Consider the following 23,067-nt stretch of genomic DNA (forward strand, 5'->3'; position numbering starts at 1 on the left):
GAATTGAATTCTGGATGCCAGCTAACAGCAACCACACATAATTTGATTTAGGTTAATTATGACCAGAAAATATTGAAGGCAAAAATGCTCAACTGGGGAAAAGCTACGTTCCATAATTCCATAATTCAGCATGTGTAAATTGGAAAAGCTGATTCTGAGTTTATGCAATAACAGAAAACATTCAGTGAAAGTCTAGGTAAAATCTAGACATATTCCATCAAATAATATTCATAGACTATTCAAGGCTATGGGGTTTTGGATGAAGGAAATAAAAGGTAGAGCAACAACCTATGAGGTTTGTGGCAAATGTCAGGAACAAAATGTAGTTCATAACCAAGATGATTATGAAAAGTAAGCACGGATATGAAAGATAATTGATAGGAGAGGCAAAGAAAGACTACCATAAAAGAGCAACAAGCAACATTAAATTGAACCCCAAAACAATTTATAAACCTATGATTTTAAGAGATTCAGTTAAGAAAAGTCGGATCTGTAAGGCCCCAAAGGTAAATTGCCATGTGTAGATGGTAGATATGGCTGAAGTATTAAATTAATACTTTTGATCAGATGTCACAAATGGAACAGATGTTATAAAGGTTACACTGAAAGAAAAGAGGGTAATTATCTACAGAGTCGTAGATAGAGGAGATTAACCAAAGGGAGAGTCACTGGACCTGAAACATTAACTGTGATTTCTATCCACAGGCATTGTCAGACCTGATGAGCTTTTCCAGCAATTTCCCTTTTTGTTTCTGATTTTGAACATCTGCAGTTCTTTCATTTTTTACAAATCAAGAAGGAAAAATGAAAATAGCAAAGGCATTGTTGACAATCTTTTACCCAGCATTGTATTGAAGAGTATTGCCAGAGGACTACAGGGTTTCTAAGTTATATCTAGTAATGATTGAGGGATGAATCAGGAAATTCAGGCCAGTCGGCCGAACATCAGTAGTGGGGAAGTTATTGGAAACTTCTATCAAGGACAAAATAAGTTTTTGTTTGGTAAGAAGGTGTGTGTTAATCAAGAACTTTTACACAGAATTGTTGAAAGTAAATCTTGTCTAACTTGATTGAATTCTTTGAGACCACAGGATGTTGATCACCAGGTGTAGTAGATAATCAATATGTGGGGTTAAGTGTAAGGTCATGGAAGTGTAATCCAGAGGCCCAGACTGATGCTTTCGGTTTATTGGTTTTGAATCCCACTATGGCAGATAGTGAATTTGAATTCAGTAATAATTTTTTTTAAAGAGCTTGTCAATTGTAATAAAAATTCCTTAAGGTCCTTTAAGAAAAAAATCTGTATCCTCACCAGATCTGGCTTACGTGTAACTCTAAGCCCACAGAAATGATACTTAACTGCACTCTGGCTCTCTAGGCTATTTCAGGACATTACAGATCGGCAACAAATCAAATCTTACCAGTGACTCCTACATGCCATATAAGGATTTAAAGACATTAAATAAAGCAACATAAAAATGTCTGACTAAGAAGATTAAAAACCAAGGCATTAAGGCATAATGAAGGAATTGACTAATTAACAAGAAGCAGAAATGGATTTTTTTTTAGATTGGAAAGTAGTTTGCGATAGTTTTCCACAAAGGCCAATTATTATTTTGATTTGTATAAGAGGATCTTAGCTTGGGCATGTAAACTTTGCAGGTCGTATGAAACTGCAAGGTATTTGCAAGAATAGTTATAAGACTCAGGAAGGCATTATAGACAGGATGGTAAAGTGAACTCAAACATGGCAGATAGCATTCAAGATGGAAAGTCATAAACTGATGCACTGAGTTTGAAAAGACAATAATGGAAATGAATGAATTTTGAAAGGTGTAGAAAAGCAGAGCAAATTGGTGTCAATAGGTGAATTCTTAAAGGTGCAGAGAAAGTTGAGTGGGTGGAATCTTCCAGGGGTCTGAATGACAAATGCTATGGTGAGGTTTGTAGCATAACCAACTGAGAAGTTGTACAAGGCCCATCTCAGCATCTTGTTTGCATCTTATTTACTTTTGTTGAGTGAAGGAACAGATTTCTCACTTGCATTGATAAGTTACCAATTTGAAAAATACATTAAATGGCTTAAGAATGCCACAACTCACCGCTTTAAAATTCAGCTTCCTATCTTACCAAATGTGCGTAAAAACGTGGTGAATTCTCAAGATGGAAGTCAGAGTGGGTACCTGGTGACTTCAGCTCATCACTGGCTGTAACTGGCATCTATATTGCTCAGCACCAAATCTTGGGGCACACACAATGGCTGTCAGCTACCGCCCATCCATGGACTTTGCCATTCAACATTTGCCAACCTCTCACGACCATCACAGCATCTATCTGATTCACCTGCAGGCCATTTAGGAGATACAGACTTGCATTGCAAGGAGCACCAGTCAATAGCATTGAAATGCTGCTGCAAGAACTCTTTGTGTGTTCAGCGGCAAGTACGCAAATCACAGTTGGATCGGGCAGTATCTCAGGGCTGCCAGCAAGCTTTCTTCACACACACCCACTTGGGTGCTCATATCATGCCTGCCTTGTTTCACTGTGCTGTGCTGTACCAAAGAGTGCAGTTGCACAATGAGGCCATTGCCTGGCTTGTCAGTAGTCCTCAGTCAAGGGACAGGGGACACAGAAATCTTGTTTTATGGCACAATGCTATATCAATATCACATCCACAAGCATGCCAACAGCTTACATATGGCAAACACATATACATGCAGCAAACGGTTAGCCATGTACTAAAGTCTTGGGGGAAGTCGTCCTCAGTGACCCCCTGGCAGGGCTATCAGCCATTCGGTCCCAATGCAGTGAGTCAAGGGCTCACTGATGTCAGTGCAGGAGATTTGCCATGGTGTCTGGTCATGTTGGTCGGGGATCCGTGTTTCTGCAGTTTGGGGCGTGGGTCACAGTCAGTCTTGTGGCTTCATAGTAACAGCCAGTCCAGGGCGTAGGGCTGATGTGATCAGGGAACTATACAGGCTTCAGTCAGGGTCCTGGCACTTCTCATCCGGGGCTGTCTGGTTTGGTTACTCATGGATGCAGTCGATAGGCTCCCATCACCAAAATAAGGAAAAGGGGATTGTGGGACAAGGGAGGAACCTATTTTTCAGGATTGGGTGCTGCAGGCTGGGGCAAGGAGGAGGATGCTAACTCTTTGCAAGGTGGGTAACTGTATTTGTGCTAGGAGGACATAGTAAAGCAGAGATGGGAAGGGGGTCTTGCAGAGGGGGGAGGTTTATCAACCAACAGCAGCACTCTGGCTTCAATACAGGGTATGACTACACTTGACATGGTCTCCACAAATACCAGGGGCTGAGGGGGAAGGTCATCAGGTGCAAGTTTAGATAGGGTTGGGTGAGACCTGGGGAGATGTGAAGCCTATGGGATTCATGGAAAGGGCTGCCAGGGAGGGGATCTGCAGGTTTGGGGCCTCACTGACCCCCCCTAATCAAAAGCTGAATTCTATCATACTGGAATTTGAAAAGTGCACAACAGGAAAGGAATGAGGGTAGGGTAAGTGCCTGGAGCCGAAAGGGAGGGAAATGTAGGACCAGCCAATATGATGCCCTTTAAAGGGAAATCATGCTACTCATGAACCCTGACCTGAGGTGTCCCTATTCCCTGGCCACTCTAATGCACTGATTCCCAGTATACTGCTCACCTCCCTATCCTAGACATTGCTGAACAACTTATTCAGCACCAACAATTTGGTGCACACAGGTTTGGCGGCATGGTTTACTTTACCGTCTTGGAAAAGGACACCGCTCATTTTCACCACCCCATCCACCAGGTCCCTGGCAGAGAATCATGACGCTGTCTGCAACCCTGTTCAAAGCACCTTCAACACACTAGTGTGAGATGAGTGCTGAGTTGATCCAGGATTAGTCCGTTGTAAGATGGGGGGCAAGAATGAGACATGAGAGAAGCATTTCTGGTTAGGTAGATAGTTAATAAGGTGAGTTTGGTAAGATACGCAAGTTGTAGACAGTGAGGACTACAGATGCTGCTAAGTCAGAGTCGATAATGTGTGGAGCTGGAAAAAGCACACCAGGTAAAGCAGCATCAGAGGAGCAGGGGTGTCGATGTTTCATCAAGACTGGGGAGGGGGAAAGGGGGTTAAGAAGATATGGTGAAAAATCATCAGGCTTTGTGTTGAGAAACCCTGCAAGGACTTGATGCAACTCGCAATTAGCAAACAAAAAGTTATGAATCAATTTATGGTGAATAAAATATACATATGGTCTATTTGTGTTTTAAAGTAGAGGAATAAAACATTAAAGCAAGGAGAAAGGTATAAAATTGAAAGTCAGCCTCACTTGGAGTTTTGTGGATACTTTAAGGGCAATACATTGCAGTGAAGATATGAGTTTCAGAAAAGGAACAGGGAGGCATACCAGAATGTTATCAGGAAAGATGGGAAAAGTTGAAAAAGTTAGCACTGTTGGACTTGAAATAGAGAAAGTTAAGAGGCAACCTGATAGAGGTTTTCAAGATGATGAGAGGTTTTCATAAAGAGAGAGAGAAGTTACTACCAAAGACAAGTGAATAACCAGAGGCTACAAATGCAAAATAATTGTCGACAAATCTAGAGTACTGAGAATTTTTGTTACTCAAGCTGTTGGGATCCAAAGCATTCCAGCTGAAAAAGTAATTGTAGACAACTGCATAAATAACTTGAGAGAGTTGGACAATTAATTGTGGGACAACGCGCAACAAAGAGCCAATGTGGACTTTTGGGGCTGAATAGGCTCCAGCATTACAAGTCTCAGTGATTCTCTGATTGTAAAAACAAATGAAAGAAATGGTCAAAACAAATGAAATGCGTGGCATCATATTGGGTGCAGGAAGCCTTTTTATTCACAGATTTGTGTAACATCATAAACAACAAAACATCCTTAGCTACAGCCCCAAGCCTCAGCTGAATCGGGATGTTACAGTTAACATGATTTGTGTGTTAATTTGATCAATCTTATTGAGGGAAACTAAAATCTCTGTGTTTTGCAGGTGCATCAGAATTGATTTTCTAACAAAAGTTCTTCTGAGACAAATTCGGTTTTAAAACAGCAACCATCTGTTCTTGGTAATGCATGACTGTAGTGCTGATGCTGCAGATGACTACTGCATGACACTGGGTTTGAAGGGATGTAAGAATGTAAATGGTTTGAATATACAGACCAAAGATGTTTCCTGAAATTGTCCTTTGCTTCAAAAGCAAACGAGTTTCTTTGCAGTGTTCACTAGCACATTTTTTTTACATAGATTTTGGCTGCATCTTCAAAAGCTGCCACTGTATCTTTCAATGATATTGCTTTCTTCCAGGGAATGTACACCATTTATAAAGAGACAGTTAGGTCTACGAACAGTTCACTTGCAGGAATGACAAGGTCAATGCAGTTTAATTTCATCCTCAATTTTAGTGAATTCTTTGATCTCAATTTATAAATCAGTTGGATGTGTCCAAGCCTTTGTTTTAATGTTGTTATCTCAAGATTAAGGTGAGACTCAGAACCAGAAAAATTAATCCCCTTTAACTCGTTGATTATTTATTCACATTTAATGAGTCTATTAGTCCTTGTACTTTCAATCAAAGGCACACCTGAGCATTTCTATATCAGTAAGTCTTTTCTGTTCTCTTTCCTGTACAACATGTTTTCCATGTTCCAAGATATTGAAACTCTGTTTGCTGATATAAAAAGGAATCGGCTATATTGAAATTTCAGTTTCGGTATGGCAATTAATCTTAATTGATTGCTGTGTGATGTTAATTTGGAACAGTCACTCAGCTCATACAATGAAAGGTACTGTGTTAAGCTGTTTTGAATTTCTTGCTTAACCCTCTGAGCTCTGTACCTCCATTGCAAAACCTGCTGCTTTCATCTGCAAATTAAACCTTTTGATTGGAAATGCTGCTCTAATAAACTGTATCAGCTTTAGAAAAAGGAATCTTCCTGATTATTATTTGTTTGCTGTGATGTTAGCTGGGAAATAGTAATCAGTGTTGACTAAGTTAATTTAATTTATTTATTCTGTGCATGAGATAGAATCTCCTTTATCACCCATGTCAATTAGAAAGGGGGACTTCAAAATAGTTTGTGTTACAAAAATGAGAGGAAGGAATTATAGAAGGAAATATCACACATTTTCACCATTTGGTTGTTTTGATTGCCGTTTTCAATCATTACATCATACTTTGATCAGATTGCTCTTGTTTATATTCCTGTTTAATTTGCTACATGTATGAAAATATCAAGAGGAAAATGTATATAAATTACAACACCACATTTTCCGTTCCCTTATATATTTTATTTATGTGGTTGTGACCATCCATTGTGTTAGTTTAGAGGAAACAGAGATTTCGTTGTTGAGTCACCATTGAACAATGAGCTGCAATCGCTGACCCATATCTTTTTTCATTTCATTTCATTTCCTTTTCTTAAAATGATGTTCTAATCGTTAAAAGTTGGCAAGGTTAGAGATGGCATAGCTGGGCAATGAAACAGTTTTATCTTTGAGTGCTCACATTCACTATTCTTCTGTCAGCTACACAGATTTAATGAAAAGGGAATCTCTTTTTTTTGCCTACAATTGACCTGAAGCTAATGCACAGAAGAGTACCTCAGACATGCCTTATTTCATACTTCCATTTCCCACATTAACTTTTCTAAACTTATTTGAAACTCATAGCAAGTTATTTTTCCCCTAAACTTGCTACCAAGATGCAATACAAGCAACATCTGAAAAGATAATCTGATGATTAGTTGAATCACATAAATCCAACAGAAGGATTCATCTTCTTGGGTTAAAAGTGACCAGATATCAAATTTAAATGTTATCTAAGGTTAAATGTGGGCATTTATTCAATTTATAGATCAGTTGGATGTGTCCAAGCCTCGCCTTTATTTTAATGTTGTTATCTCAAGACTAGGGCGAGATTCAGAACCAGAAAAAAGTGGAGCTGTTATACAGACTGTGAGCTTATTCGCTGTGTTCCTTCAAGCCAGGACTAGGTCTATTTCATTCAGGGGTCACTTGTAGAAGAGCTAAAACAGTGCCAATGTGATCATCAAGACTAATTTTGATTGATTAGAAACAATGTCCTGGATATTTTTTCCTAATAGGGAGGAATATTCTGAGTTTAATCCTCACTAGGTGACTGCTTTTGGGTGGGCTTAGCCCTCTCTCTTTTTCTGAGTATTTGCATTTATACCTGGCCTCCCAACGAATTATGGAGGGTAGATGAGATAATGTATCCATTTTGCCAAAGGGAAGAGTTTCCTACCATGGATTACAATGGCTTTCTGTTTTTATTTGGGTGGCAGAATTGTGTATGTTGAACATTATATGCTGTCGTTTAGCTGTTTGGCAGTAGCGTTAGTCTTGGTAGTAATGTTAAAGAATTTAACTTGATAACAGATCCGTTATCAGACATATTGAAAGCTAGGTAGGGACAGTGAAAAGTGGCTTTGACAGGATTTACATTTGTATGGTTTTCAGTTCGAAAAAAAGTTTTACTTCAGTCACCATATGATTGAGTCATTTGGAACAGATGAGCTTCTAAATTCAGCTAAAGGCCACTGTAGTGATCACAGAATAATTTACAAAGACATTACTGACCAAAGTAAACTAAGTAGCACCTTCACCGACCAATCAATTCTTAACATTTCAAATTGCACCTTATCAATAATCAGAATCCAAGTCATCCCAAATCCATGACTGAAGGAAGAGTACACATTGACAGAAGGTCAGTGAGTGGGCATGGAGAGGATTTTGCAAACATAGATTTATTTTTAAAATAAAGGTGTCCAAATATTTGCTTTTGCAGACATTGCTAGAAACCACAACCAAACTCCTGAACCATGACCTCCATTGGTCACTGTGCAACCTGCGTGGAGCTGTTAGCAAGGGTTTGAATCCTAAACAGGAGCATTGCAGTGTCTGTCTGCAGCAGTATAAGAGGAAACAAGAAGGCACTGAAGAAGTTATCATTTTTAGGTAAGTGCAACCTTCTGTTAATAATTTTCTAATAACCACTTGTATCCTTCTATTAGCCCCTGCCAATTTCACCCTAATTTCAAAGGCACATGCTCATTGTTAAGATAATTCCCTTTTCTTCAAAAACAGAGTTTATAAAATTGTGATAGTTTGGGACTGATTTAATGTAAGGCGAAATTGAATCGTGAAGGTCACATGACCTCCTCTGAATTCTGCCCACCAGCTGGCCTAGGTGGCTTAGTTGCTACGGGGACAAGAAGGATCCAAGTCAAAAGAGTCACAGAGAATGTGCAAGAGGTTTACACCTGTAGGCAAGAGCATTTCTGATGACTTCCTGTTTGTAGACCATCAGTCTCAGAGTCATAGAGGGAAGCAAAGTTAGGAATGCCATTGGTTTTATAAACAGTTGGGCTTGGACCTATCTCTTGAACTCAAAGGCAGAATAGATTTGTGGATCTGGAGATTAGCTACTTAGCATTTTCATGTGCACACATGGCCCATGTAAATCATGTTGACATTGAGATGTGCCTTGAATGCAGATTAGTCCCCCCACAAAAGCCATTGTAGCATTGGGTTACATCTCAAAATGATTGAAGCATGTTATCAAAGGGGAGAGTGAGAAGTTGTTGTACACATTGTCAGGAGCTACATAGTCAGGAAAAGGGTTAAGGCTTTCCAGAGTGAACAAAAGAGGCTAGGTAAAAGGTTCTAAAGCAGAACCTCAAAGGTAGTGGTCTCTAGTTTATTCCCAGTGTACCTTCTAATGAGAGTGGGAATAAAAGGATACGGCAGGTAAATCAATGGCTGAAGATATGGTGCGCCGTGAAAGAATTCAGATTTTTGAATCATTGGGATCTCTTCTGGAACAGAAAAGACCTGTTCAAAAGGGATGGGTTTCACCTGAACTGGAAAGAGACCAATATCCTGGCAAGAAAATTTGCTAGTTCTATTTCAGGAGCCTTAAACTAGTTTAGGGGTGGTGGGGGATGTTCCTAAGTAGTAGTAAAAATACAAAGACAGATGAGAGTGGTTCTTAATCAGAAAAGAGCAAGTTATAGAAAAGGCAGACAAGAACAAGTCAGAGAATGAGCTAACTCTGAAGAATTAAATTGAACTTTTCTCAGTGCAAGGGGTCTTGCAGGTAAAGCTAATGAACTCTGGGCATGGATGGGAATATGTGACTGGAGCATCATATCCACTACAGCAACTCGCCCAAGGGAAGGGCAGGACTGCAACTCAGTGCTCCTGGTTTTAGATGCTATGGAAAGGATAGAAAGGGAGGCAAGAGAGGAGGGGAGTGGTGCTTTTGATTAAGTAAGGCATTACTACTGTATTTAGAGAGGATGATTCTGAGGGATCATCCAGTGAAATTAGAAATAAAGGGATGATCACCTTGATGGGATTGTACTGGAGGGTGACTAATGTTGTGCCTTTATTTAAGAAAGGCGTGAGGAGAAACCTGGGAACTATAGACCTGTGAGCCTGACGTCGGTGGTGGGTAAGTTGTTAGAAGTGATCCTGAAAGATAATATTTACATGGACTGGATTTGGAGAGGCAAAGACAGAATTGGGATAGTCAGCATGGTTTTGTGCGAGGAATATCATGTCTCACAAACTTGTTTAAGGTTTCTGAGGAAGTAACCAAAAATATTTGAGGGCAGAATGGTAGGTGTTGTTTACACAGACTTTAGTAAAGCCTTTGACAAGGTTCTGCATATTAGTAAAATTAGATCACATGAGATTCAGGGTGACTTTGTCAATTGGATACAAAATTAGCTTGATGGTCGGAGACAGATGGTGGTGTGGAGGGTTGTTTATCAGACTGGAGGCCTGTGATCAGTGGTGTTCCACAGGGATTCGTACCGGGTCCAGTTTTGTTTGCCATTGAATTAAACAACTTGGATGAGAATATAGAAGGCGTGGTTAGTAACTTTGTGGATGACATCAAAATTGGTGAGAAGGTTATCTAAGATTACAAAGAGGTCATAATTAAATGGGTCAATAGGCTGAAGAGCGCCAAATGGGGTTTAATTTGAATAAATGCGAGATATTGCATTTTGGTAAAACCAACAAGGGCAGGACTCTTAACAATTAATGGCAGGGCCCTGGATTAGTGCTCAGAAACAGAGAGACACTGAGGGATTCAGGTGCATAACTCATTGAAATTGCATCACAGGTAAACATGGTGGTTAAGAAGGCATTTAACACACTTGCCTTCATTGCTCAGACCGTTGAAGATTGGAGATAGGACATCACGTTGAGATTGTATGGGGCATTGGTGAGGCCTCTTCTGGAGTACTGTGTACAGTTCTGGTCATCCTGCTATGGGAAGAATATAATGAAATTGGAGAGGCTTTAGAAAAGATTTACCAGGCTGTTGCCAAGAGTGGAGAGTTTGAGCTACAAAAATAGGCTGCTTAGGCTGGGACTTCTTTCTCTGGAGTGTAGGCAGTTGAGGAGTGAGGGTTTTATAAAATCATCAATGCGTAGATAAGGTTAATAGCAAAGATCTTTTCTCTAGGGTGGGGGAGTTCAAAACTAGGGGGCATATTTTTCAGGTGAGAGCAGAAAGCTTAAAAAAGGACATGAGCAGCAACCTTTATACAAAGAGTGGTTGATGTGTGGAATGAACTGTCAGAAAGGAGGCGGTGGCTGCACGTATGATTACAGTGTTTAAAAGACATTTGGATCAACACATGAATAGGAAAGGTTTGGAGTGATATGGGCCAAACACAGGCAGGTGGGACTAGTTTAGTTTGGGAACATGGTTGGCATGAACTAGTTGGACCGAAGGGTCTGTTTCCATGCTATATAACTCTGTATCACAATACCTGACAGTAAGTCTGCAGCCATCTGAGAGGCAGAAAACAGATAGGGTTGGATCGTTCTGCATAGAGCAACAAAAATGTTATCTCTATTGTTCACCATGCAGAATACAGGTGGGTTCTTATACTTAGATTGAAGCAATGAACTTTGTAAGGATGTACAGGAAGCTGGAAGATTCACTTGGCTTGGGCTAGGTCATGGTTATCTAACCTTTTTGCCTAGTGCTAGGAGGGAAAATTCTATTACTTGGGGACGGTGAGTAAATTTCAGAAAGGTGAAGTTTGCTGCAACATGAATTTCGGGGGGGAACTAATTCCAGCATTAAATAAATAATGAAAATGAGTCATGAATAAAAGTGACTATGTGAAAATGTCTAGCAGCAGTGCTAATTAATAATATATTTTCTTGTGCTTTCTGTTTTTCAAAAAACAGAGCTAGAGAGTGAAATATACTAGGTGAAAAATCTTGGTCACTAGATGGAAGGAATGGGGACCAGGACTAAGCTAAGGAGTTGGGATTAATAAGCACTGACCCCGGTTTCCCTCTGATTGGTCATACTCTGAGCTGGCCTCAGTGAAATTCATTCAAATGTTAGGTAGCATTTGGGTTTTCTTATTGTCTATGCCTGCTTTGTGAATAGTTTCTGTTTAGTGGGGGTGTGGATTAGAGAAGGTGGAGGGAGGGTTTGTGTATGATTGGCTCTCTCCCACCCACCTTTCCATCCATTTGCCCTCACCAGCTATCCATAGTGACATATCCATTTACTTACATCCAGCCACTTTCCACACACAGGCCCCATGAGGCTCAGTGATTAACCTACCTCAACAGCAGTACAGGACAGCAATGAAAATGCCGAGACGAGTTACCTCCCACCTGGTCCAACATTTCTGCTCTCCCCATCTGTGTTATTGCAGTAATCATTGTTCCTCATGTCCATCTTGACTTTCCTTCCTTCCTCCCCCGCCCATCCAATGGTGGCCATATCTCGATTCAACTCCTCCCCTCCCCACTCCTCCACCCATTCCCCACAGCAGTCTGACTCTCATTCCTTTCCCTCCAAGCCAGCTTGTAACCATCCATTCCAGCCTGTAACCATCTCCCCCCACCTCTCCACTCATTGCTATAAATCTAGGCATTCTACCAGGTGAAATCAGGGACACAAACTGTTTCCCTGTTTGCTGCTTTACACTCATTACTGCCTTTCTCATCCTTGGTAGTCTCTCTACTTAGAGTTCAATGCAGAAGAGTACATATTAAGTAATGATGATTTGAGGGGCAGTGCTAGATAATCAGCAGGAGGTTTCCTTGCCTGAGTTTGACCTGGTGCAATGAGAGTTCATGCCATCTGAAACCAATGTTGCTGAATCCCAGGACAGCTCCCTCCTGACTATATATCACCATCCTGACATTTCTGATTAATCTGTCCTGCTGGTGGGACAGGACATGACAAAGGATGGTGATGAAAATGTCTGGGACATTTTCACAAGGTCTCATTTTGTGCGGATGGCTGTATCAGCCTGTTACTTGACTAATTGTGAGACAGCTCTCCCAGTTTTGACACTATCTGCCAGATACAAGCAAGGAGGACTATAGGACATTTCATAGAATCATAGAGTCCCTACAGTATGGAAACAGGCCTTTCAGCCCAACATATCCACACTGACCCTGCATAGAGTATCCCAACCAAACCTATTCCCCTACGGTTTGACTCTATATTTACCCCTGACTCAGGCACCTAACCTACGCATCCCTGAACACTACGGGCAATTTAGCATAGCCAGTTCACCTAATCTGCACATCTTTGGATTGTGGGAGGAAACCAGAGCACCCGGAGGAAACCCACGCAGATATGGGGAGAATGTGCAAACTCCACGCAGACAATTGCCCAAGGCTGGAATTGAACCCAGGTCCCCGGCACTGTGAGGCAGCAGTGCTAACCACTGAGCCACCGTGCTGCCTGAGGCTGTGAACACATATTGTCAGTACAGGTGCCCAGATTAATGTTAGATGGTCTGTCATTGCCTTCTCTTCGATCTTGTAACAGTTGTGTACAACTATTTGGCTTGATAGGTCATCTAAGAATCAATCAAATTGCTGTGGGTCTGGAGTCACATGTAGGCTGCATCAGTTAAGAATGACAGCTCTCCTTGCATAAGGGATGTTGAGAGGAGAGAATATTTTTGATTCCCAGAGAATGAGCTATTGACTTAAGATACAAGGTAAAATATGACTGGATCAGGTGACCATCAAGGTGGTAAAAACAATGACTGCAGATGCTGGAAACCAGATTCTGGATTAGTGGTGCTGGAAGAGCGCAGCAGTTCAGGCAGTATCCAAGGAGCTCCTTGGATGCTGCCTGAACTGCTGTGCTCTTCCAGCACCACTAATCCAGAATCAGGTGACCTTCAGTCATGCCAAAAGTTAAATGAGTTAAAACAATCTGCATTATCACACTGAATGTAAAGCAACAACAATTTTAAATCTGTTTTCTTTCTGTCGTTTAGAGTATAAGTTGCCTGAAAAATATCATTTAGTTAATGTTGCTTTTAGCTTCTCTTTTGCAATACATGCTTTAAAATGTGAAATATTGTGTGATCTCAGTTGATCAGTGGAAATTCAAACCTCTCTTTGATAGTTATCAGTCCTGCAGAGATCATAGCACCTTGCATTTCATGTTTTCCTTTCGATGACGATTAATTTTATACTGACAATTAGAAAGAAGATAGCTTGGAAATACAGATTCATTGTGATGTTGTAAAATTGCAAGAAATTAATTATATTAATAAAAGTTTGAAGTCCATTAGGCTGTTTAGAGGATTCCTATGGTTAGCTCAAGGGAAGGGGAAAGCATTTTAAACTAAAATTTGAGTTGGTGATTTAATTTTTCTAATTACTTGAAGGATCCCATTCTGTAAGTGTTTTTTTTTGCATGCTGTGGCTGGTTTAATACTTATGAAGTTGTTTCTTTTATGGAGTGGAGGGAAAGCTGTAGTTATGGTGGCAGAACTTCAGGAAAAGTGGTGGCACCGTGGTAATGTCACTGGACTAGCAATCCAGAATCCTAAGGTAATGCTCAGCACATCACTTCTGTTGTAATAAGATCACAGTGATGATTTTATCATGTCTTTTGAAACAGTCTGCATTCTCACACTGAATATAAGGCGACAACAATTTTAGCAAAGGCCAACATAATTATTGGCCCTGGTGCTAACTTTAGGAAGGTTTATCATAAATAGCTTAAGAAACAAGAGCTGGTGTATGCTTTTCAGCCTTTCAAGCTCTGCAATGAGATCATGGTTAATGTTCTACAGCAGCACCATTTCTCAGCACAATTCTCATTTACATGATGTTTTTAATCTGAAGAAATCTATCAAGCTCTATCTTGAACCTATTCAATGATTAATCCTCCACTGCTCCCTGGGGAAAGAATTCTACTCTTTGCATGGGGGCCGCACAGTGGCTCAGTGGTTAGCACTACTGCCTCACAGCACCAGGGTCCCAGGTTCCATTCCAGCCTCCGGCAACCGCCTGTGTGGAGTTTGCACATTCTCCCCGTGTCTGCTTGGGTTTCCTCCGGGTGCTCCGGTTTCCTCCCACAGTCCAAAGATGTGCAGGTCAGGTGGATTGGCCATGCTAAATTGCCCAGTGTTAGGTACATTAGTCAGAGGGAAATGGGTCTGGGTGGGTTGCTTTTCGGAGGGTCGGTGTGGACTTGTTGGCCGAATCTAATCTTAAAAAAAATTCCTCCCAGTGGCTCTAGGGCGAGCAAGGGATCAGTTGTCTTTCGACTATCCGCCTGCCCAGTTTAAAATTGGGAAGGTTAAAAACACCACACAGTTTGTCTTTCAACACCTGTGAATGGGTAGTAGTTACAAAACCTTCATGGAAAAACATATTTGTCTTGCATCTTGAGAGAAATAAGAGTTAAATTGACTAGAGAATGCAGCCATGAGAGAAACCAGCTGAGAAATTAATTGACGTATCATCATGAAAATAGCACTGAGCAGATATTATATTGTCCTTTCCTCTGAGCCAGAAGGTTCAAGCCTGACATGCCCCATTATTTCAGAACATGCCCGAACAGCTTGATGTAAAATCACAAAGGTTTTGGAAATAACAATAATATAGCATAAATAGGATCAGCTATTTGGTGTCAAGCCTAACACAAAGCAAGGTGGTTGTGGCTTTTGGACCATCAATCATCTCAGCCAGAGTATATTAGTGCTGTCGTATCCTGGGCCCAATTATCTAAGTTTAAAAGTGGGGGTGTTCATGTTGAAAAATGTCCTCATCAATCATCAATTTTCAGGACTATTTATGATATTTCAGATACTGAAGCTATCCATCTGTAGCCAGACGTAGCGTCTGGGAGATGAGTGGCATGTAACACTCTGGCCACACAAAGCATCAGTCAATGGCCAGCTCCAACTGGTGAGAATCTAACCATCGCCTCTTGACATTCATTGACATTACTTTCACAGAAACCTCCACTGCGAACATATATTGCATTTGCGAGTGACAAGAAACTGAACTGAACCAGTCATACTAAATACTGTGCCTAATAGAGCAGGTCAGAGGCTCAGAATTCAGTGGTGTGTAATTCACCTGGCACAAGTACTACACACTTGCCTGGATGAGCACAGCTCCAACAATATTTGACAAGCCTGACAACATTCAATATGAGCAGTCCATTTGATTGGTACTCCATTCATCCACCTTCAACATTCACATCCTTCACCAGTGACATCAACATGATACACCTCAGTAACTCACTATGGCTCCATCTAAGGAGTCAGCGGTAGGAAATGGATGAGAAAACCACAACCTGCAAGGTCATTCCCAGGCCACACTCTGTAATGATGGTTGCCATATCTTCACTATTGATGGGTCAGTATCACAGAGATTATTCATATACTGTATGGACTGCGATAGTTTATGGAAACAGCTCACCACTATCTTCTCAAGGGTAGCTGGGGATGGGCAACGAATAGTGGCCTATTCAGCAAGGCACATATCCCCTGAATGAAAGAGATTTTTTTAATATTCAACAACAATGCAATGGGACAAGAGAAATACGCTGCATTCTAATTGTGTAAGCTTAATTGTGTTAACACAGACATTTCTGACCTTTAATGTTATACTTGGAGGGAATGAATGAGAAATTTGTTTTCAAATACCAGATCAATATTTAGCTTGATTTTCAATAGGAGTTACGTGATTTTCCAATCTGGTAACTTAAAGATGTTGAAAGACGTCCTCAAATCACTTGAAGCAGAAGGTTCAGATCATGTCCTGCTTATACTTCTGAGTCATATTTCCATTTATATAATGCACATATATAGCCTTTAACACTATGTGATAAAAATCTCTTTTCTCTGAATTATTGCAGATATATCAAGCAATGCTTGACTGAATGGCTTCCTTAAGATAGAAATAAATACAAAAATGGTGTGCTCACTCTCACTATTAGTTTATGTCAACCAGAACCATTGCATTTCATACAGAAAGCACTGCTTAATTATCTGTGACATATGTATCATAAGAAAACCACGTCGATCAAAACACATGGCACAATACAACATTCCTGTTCTCTCAGAGCAGCTTTAATTCAGAGGGGAACAAGGGTGCAAAATTGGCTCATGTTTTCATTTAGGTGATTTTTTCTTTAAATATAGAGAATTACTTTTTTGGGTGGAAAAATGTCCTAAACAGCTATTGTCGTAACCGCCAGACACATCTACAGCATTAGCGATTTTTTGAGAAGATTTGTAGCTCAGGTTGATGATGATGATAAGTATACAAGTTAGCTCACTGAGCTGGAAGGTTTGTTTTCAGACATTTCGTCACCATGACTGGGTAGCATCATCAATGAGAGTCTCTGGTGAAGCGCTGGTATGTCTCGCCTCTCTATTTATAGGTCTTGGTTTCTTAAGGTGGGTGATGTCATTTCTGGTTCTTTCTTTCAAGGGGAGGTAGATAGGATCAAAATCGATGTGTTTATTAATGGAGTTCTGGTTAGAATGTCGTGCCTCTAAGAATTCTCGTGCACGTCTTTGTTTCGCCTGTCCTAGGATGTGTGTGTTGTCCCAGTCAAAGTGGCATCCTTCATTTACAAGATACCATGCAGGAACTAAAAACACTACATTGGACAAACTGGCAGGAAACTTGCCACCAGGATACATGAACACAAACTAGCCACCAAAAGACACGATCAACTATCACTAGTTTCTATACATCCAGACAAAGAATGACACCACTTTGACTGGGACAACACTCACATCCTAGGACAGGCGAAACAAAGATACACACGAGAATTCTTCGAGGCATGACATTCTAACCAGAAGTCCATAAATAAACACATCGATTTTGATCCTATCTACCTCCCCTTGAAAGAAAGAACCAGAAGTGACATCACCCACCTTAAGAAACCAAGACCTGTAAATAGAGAGACGGGACATACCACCAGCGCTTCACCAGAGACTCTCACTGGTGATGTTACCTAGTCATGGTGACGAAACATCTGAAAACAAACTTCAAGCTCAGTGACCTAACTTATAGACATATCTACAGCATCATCAGTGAAATATGAGTTATATACCTCGTTAAGTCCTTTTCTAGATTTTAAGCTCTGATTTTAAAAGAATGCAGCAGCAAATCTTTAGCTTGAAAACATGTTCAAAGATTAGTTTATGACACAACCATTGCTGAAAGTTACTCAGTAAGAATTGTGATATAGTTGAAGGTACAAAGATATGAATAAAATCGTCTTTAAGGAGTATAGGAAAAGGCTGGTGATTGTCAGATCAGGCATGCATGATAGAGCAGATTTGATATCCTTTTGTCCTATGGTCTTATTATGGAAATAAACTCAGTTCCTTATCATTGCACATTAGTTACTTGTGCATAGATTCTCATGCTGAAGGTGAAAATTTGCTTCTAGAATTCTAATAGCTTCTGTAGTTGAAGGTCGCTGATATGGATGAGCTCAGTCAATACAACATTTCCTCATTCTGCAAGTGGTTACAGCCTGGGCTCTTTTTGGCAGAAGGGAAAAAGTGAGGACTACAGATGCTGGAGATCAGAGCTGAAAATGTGTTGCTGGAAAAGCGCAGCAGGTCAGGCAGCATCCAATTCCTGAAGAAGGGCTTATGCCCGAAACGTCGATTCTCCTGTTCCTTGGATGCTGCCTGACCTGCTGCGCTTTTCCAGCAACACATTTTCAGCTCTTTTTGGCAGGAAGTATAGTTGATTTCTTAAAGTCTTTTTCTTTTCGCAGAGAAACTTTTACCTGACATTGTGTCTACTGTCTTTTCTACAATTCTGTTTTAAAATGGTGTCTCACAGAATTTTCTACAGATTGTAACTTAAGATGGCTGCTATTTAATTTTTGAATGAATCATTACCCGACCCAGCCAAGTCAATTATGCTTGAATTACCCGAAGGATTCTTCCAATCCCATGTCTCTCTCAGAAGTTTTTGAATCCTCGTGCCTTTAAGGATTCGTTTTGTTGTCCAACTGACCTTTAAATGGTTCGCCAATGGTCCAGAGATGTGCAGGTTAAGAGGATTGGCCTGCTAAAGTGCCCACAGTGTCCAGGAATGTGCAGGCTAGGTGGAACGGCCATGGTACATGCAGGGTTACCGGGATATAGTGGTGGGCCGAGTCTGTGTGGGATGCTTATCAATGGTTCTAATGGCTGCTATTGAGATATGTTACCCTGTCTGCCTAGGGCTCTTGGTACAGTGTTAATGACCCTACTTCTGAGCCAGGTGGTTTGGGTTCAAGTCCCACCTGCTCCAAAGGTGTGTAATAATATCTTTGAACAGATTGATTTGACAATATCTGCTCTGCCTGTCTTCTCTGGTTGAAATAAATCAACAAGACTCAGCCATGTGATTACTGATAGCATTTTTAAGATGCTGCGTCTATGTTTTTTGAAACTCATATTAGCCTTCTTTCTGAAGCAGGCAGCCATGTTGTTCACATTGCAACAACATCATATCCAAGTAAAGATTATGGTTTTATAATACATTCTGATGCAGTTAACAGAATTGCATTTTAAATTTGATGAACAGTAGAAAAGTAATTTTTAAGTTAACATCTTTACAACCTTGGCGCTAAAGCAGAGGATTTTGCAACTTCGGCTAAAATTAACTCATTATACCTGATAAAACCATTACGCTAAAGCTTCAACCAAATGCAACAAACATACAGTACAGCAATGTTGTGTTGGACATAAATACATAGACAACTTTCATATTAAGCCCATGTGTGCTTTTTATTCCTAAAACTTGCATTTAACATCTTCCTATTTGACTCAATCTGTCAGCCATTTGTCCTGCCCCTATTCACCTCCATTAGCCAATGCATTTTGCACTTAGTCACAGTTGAACCTGGGATAATTGTCCTAATTTTAGCTCTAGTCAAGTTAGTGATAAATTAGATTAGAAATTTAACTGCTACTAGTTTATGAAGAACAACCTATTTTTGTTGATGAATCTCTGTAGCAGGTATACCTCTCACCCATATTGACAAGGGAGGGGAAATTAATGAAATTTTCAATATGTATGCAAACATGCAAAGCAATTTTTTACACAGCCAGTCCCCACAAACTGCATGAAAATGAGTGGCCAGTTTTAAATTTTATTTACTACTAATGAAGGAGGAATGCTGTCTAAGACATACGGAGAACTCCCTGCTGTTAATGAATAACATGATGGGATCTTTCACTGAATGTGTACAGAACTGCCCACCTTCAAGGAATTAGGAAGTTCATATTGGAAAGTGTTGGGAAATCTAGCCCTATGCATAGGCAGGATGATGTTAGGATGCAAACGTGGAGCTTGATGGATGGGTTGTAAATCTTTAATAAAGTAAATATAAAATGATGTAAATAAACCAATGCAACATTTTCCAAATTAACAATTTTGCAATGAACAACTTTTATAAATGTTGTGGTATTAAGTGAGGAGAGATTTCCACACAAACACTGCTCGAGTCAAACACTCGTCAACTATAAATCAAATGAACAAGTATAGTGATTGAATGAATCTAATTATTTTTTGATTGGGTATCTCTCCATGAAAGATTTAAAATTGTGTGTGACAAGTCAGATTGTCTTTCAGTTGGAATATTCAAAACCATTGGAATTAAAAACCATTGGATCTGACATCAAGTAAATAGCATCTGAGTGGGGTAAATAGTCTTATTAAACAAGGGCTACCTGATAGTGGCAGTGATTTGTAAGTCAACTGAAAGTGATTGTGTCGATTGATAAAGTAAGAGCACTTCTGGATATAAAAAGAAAAATAGTTAATTACTGTACAAGGCCTCATGTGGTGCAGTGGTAGTATCCTCACCTCTGAGTCAGGGATTCTGGGTTCAAGGCCTACCTACTATAGAGGTGTTCCATAACATGTATAAATAGATTGATTCAAAACATTTTTAAGAGATCGATTAAGGATCATGTGGTGCAGTGTTAGGTTGAGATCTGAGTCGTAACACACCTGAACAGGTTGGTTCAAAATATAGGAGACAAGTTAAGGATCATGTGGTGCAGTGGCGGTGTACTTATCTCTGAGCCAAGAGATCAGCATTCAAGTTGCACTTGCTCCAGAAAATATCTACCTGGAGTAATTCCTGCAGAAATGACCTGGAGCTGAGATGACTGACCACTACCAATCATGGCCTTTTTGTCAGGTATCACTCCAATCGGCAGAGTTTTTCCTATTGACCCCAGCTTTGCTATTCTTCCTTGTTGCCATATTCGGGCAAATATAGCCTTGATGTATTTGTGCAGGCGGTTTGGTGAGGATGCGGTGGGGTATATGTTTCTGTGTCATTGATGCCGTCACCATCTGCTACAGATCTACTCTTGTAGAAATGTCCTTCAGAACTTGACCAGCTCGATTAGTAATGCTGCTGGGGAGTCACTTCTGATCATGGACATTTAAGTCACCCACCCAGAGTACATTCTGCACCCTTTCCATCCTCACCACTTCCTCCAAGTTTTGTTCAATATGGAGAAGTACTGAGTGATCAAACAAGGGTGGGCAGTACATGGTTTCCTTATCCAAGTTTGACCTGATGCCATGGGACTTCACAGTGCGAAGAGCCAATGCTTAGTATTCCGAAGGCAGCTTCGTCCTAATTGTACACCATTTTTTTCTCATAATCAATTATCTCTTGGGTCTGTCCTGCCAGTGGGACAGGACATATCCAGGATTAGCTTTGGCAGTGTCGACAACATTGTGTTTAAGGTATGATTCCATGAGTGTAACTATGTCAGGCTGTTGCTTGACTAATCAGAGAGACAGCTGTCCCAGTTTTGCCACTAGCCCCCACTAGTAAGGAGGACTTTGCAGAATCAATAGGATTGTGTTTGCCATTGTCGTTTCCAGTGCCTAAGTCAATGCCAGGTGGTCTGCCTGGGAGTATCATTCCTTTTTTCAGAGGATAATTAAGAGTCACCACATTGCTTTGGTCCAGAATCACATGAAGATCAGTAGTTCCAGGATGCTTTGTATTTCAAATAACAGTCATTGAATGAAGAAGCAGTTTGTTCTAAATTTGGATCTAGCATTTTACAGCATTTTCACTGATTTGATTTGAAATGTTTCTCACGGTTAACTCCTTTATACTGTTGGATTTTGTCTTCCAAACATATCCTTGCACTCCTTGGATTTCTCATCAGAAGTAATGTGCAATAATCCCTGCTGCACATTTGTGATGAGTTTAATGGGATCCATTAAGACTTTGGCTTAAAGTTTCTATCTCACCTTTGACAATACTGTACTTACTCAGTGCCACTGAAAGACTTAACCTTGCTCCAAACCCAGAATGGTACTTAAAACCTCCATTTTCCTACTTCAAATGGCACTGCCCTCATTGGTCCGAGCTACCACTTGGTGTGCACGATATAGAAATTGCACAACAGAACACTGTTGACATGTTTATGAGATCAAGTTGTTTCACTGTAGACTTAGAGAGAAATTGACTGAAATTCTTGCATGGAAATGTGTTTTTATGGTTAATTAGCAGTGCATTAATAAAATTGCAAAGTGCTCAAGTGTGAATTTGTGATTATTGAACACAAGATCATTGGCAAGTCATACTTTCTGGAAAAAAGTGGGCATTATCAAATCTTTGTTTTAAAAAATGTAAACACAGTTTCAAATTGTAACAGTGATAAATTTTAACCATTAACATTGACTAGGCAGGAACAAGAAGTAGGGGCAAATTCCCATTCAGTGAATGCAAAAAAATGATTGGGATGTGACCACATGATCTTATTTTAACATTTCACCCCTTGTGTCTTACCAGTAGCCAATATGCTGCTTTGGAATACATTTCTGGTGCCCACTTGAGTGGTTAGTTCAAGTCGAAGCTTTGAGGTTTGTGATGGGAAATGGAATCATTAAACACTTAATAAGTATAATTCCCTCTGTGGGCTCAATGTTATCTCTGATCTGTCGTGTCAGTGAAGATTGGGAAAAATCAATCTATTTAGCACTCCTGACCTCCAGCCAATGTTTTTTTAGTGGAAATTGTGTTCAGCATCATAATTATTTGCAGATGAAAAGTATAAGCTATCAAGTAGTGATCAATGCCCATAGAATTGTACCCAATGAAACTCATTTTGGCTCAGTAATGAATACTGTTATCTATGAATTGAAAAATTATGAATCAAAGTTGCTTGCACTTAAGCAGGTAATGTGTAGCAATGAGGTGTTGATACATGTTGGAAGTGCTGGCTTCTTGATGAGATATGAAGTCAATGGAGGAGGTATTAAAACAGAATCCTATTTGCCTTTGTGGGTATATGTGAAAAGAAAATCCAGTATCATGGCTTAAAGACAAACAAGGTCTGAACAATTGTGCTTCCTTGAACAACAATACTAATAACTGATTATCTGGTCATTTGTTCAGTTTTATATTTGGAAACTTTATGGATTGACTGCTGTAGTTGCACTTCATGAACATAAGCCATTATGAATGTTTTGGAATACCAAAGGAAATAATAAGAATCCCTATTAATGCAATATATGTAAAGACTTGAACAGGAATGATGTTGAAAGCATTACATCTAAGAGTTGTCATTGCAAGTTTCAAAATCTGCACCTTTTCAGTGACTGCAAATATTAATGCCAAATTAATACCTTTGGGCATAATCACTGGGTGCCATGTGCTATCAATACTGTTAATGTAACAAGAAAGTTTACCCCAAATCTACTTTTAGGAAATAAATA

The 23,067-nt window shown here is 40.0% G+C and overlaps 1 protein-coding gene across 3 annotated transcripts in view; it reads left to right on the plus strand.

Moving 5' to 3' along the window:
• The window catches only part of vps8 (VPS8 subunit of CORVET complex), a 554,976-nt gene that overhangs the window by 337,181 nt on the left and 194,728 nt on the right, over positions 1–23,067 (plus strand). For all 3 annotated transcript variants that reach the window (XM_072578743.1, XM_072578745.1, XM_072578746.1), the window contains one exon: positions 7,823–7,992. In XM_072578743.1, coding sequence (XP_072434844.1) covers positions 7,823–7,992 — 170 coding nt within the window. The remainder of the gene's footprint in view (positions 1–7,822; positions 7,993–23,067) is intronic.

The sequence above is a fragment of the Chiloscyllium punctatum genome, chromosome 10 (assembly GCF_047496795.1).
Source record: "Chiloscyllium punctatum isolate Juve2018m chromosome 10, sChiPun1.3, whole genome shotgun sequence".
NCBI lineage: Eukaryota > Metazoa > Chordata > Chondrichthyes > Orectolobiformes > Hemiscylliidae > Chiloscyllium > Chiloscyllium punctatum.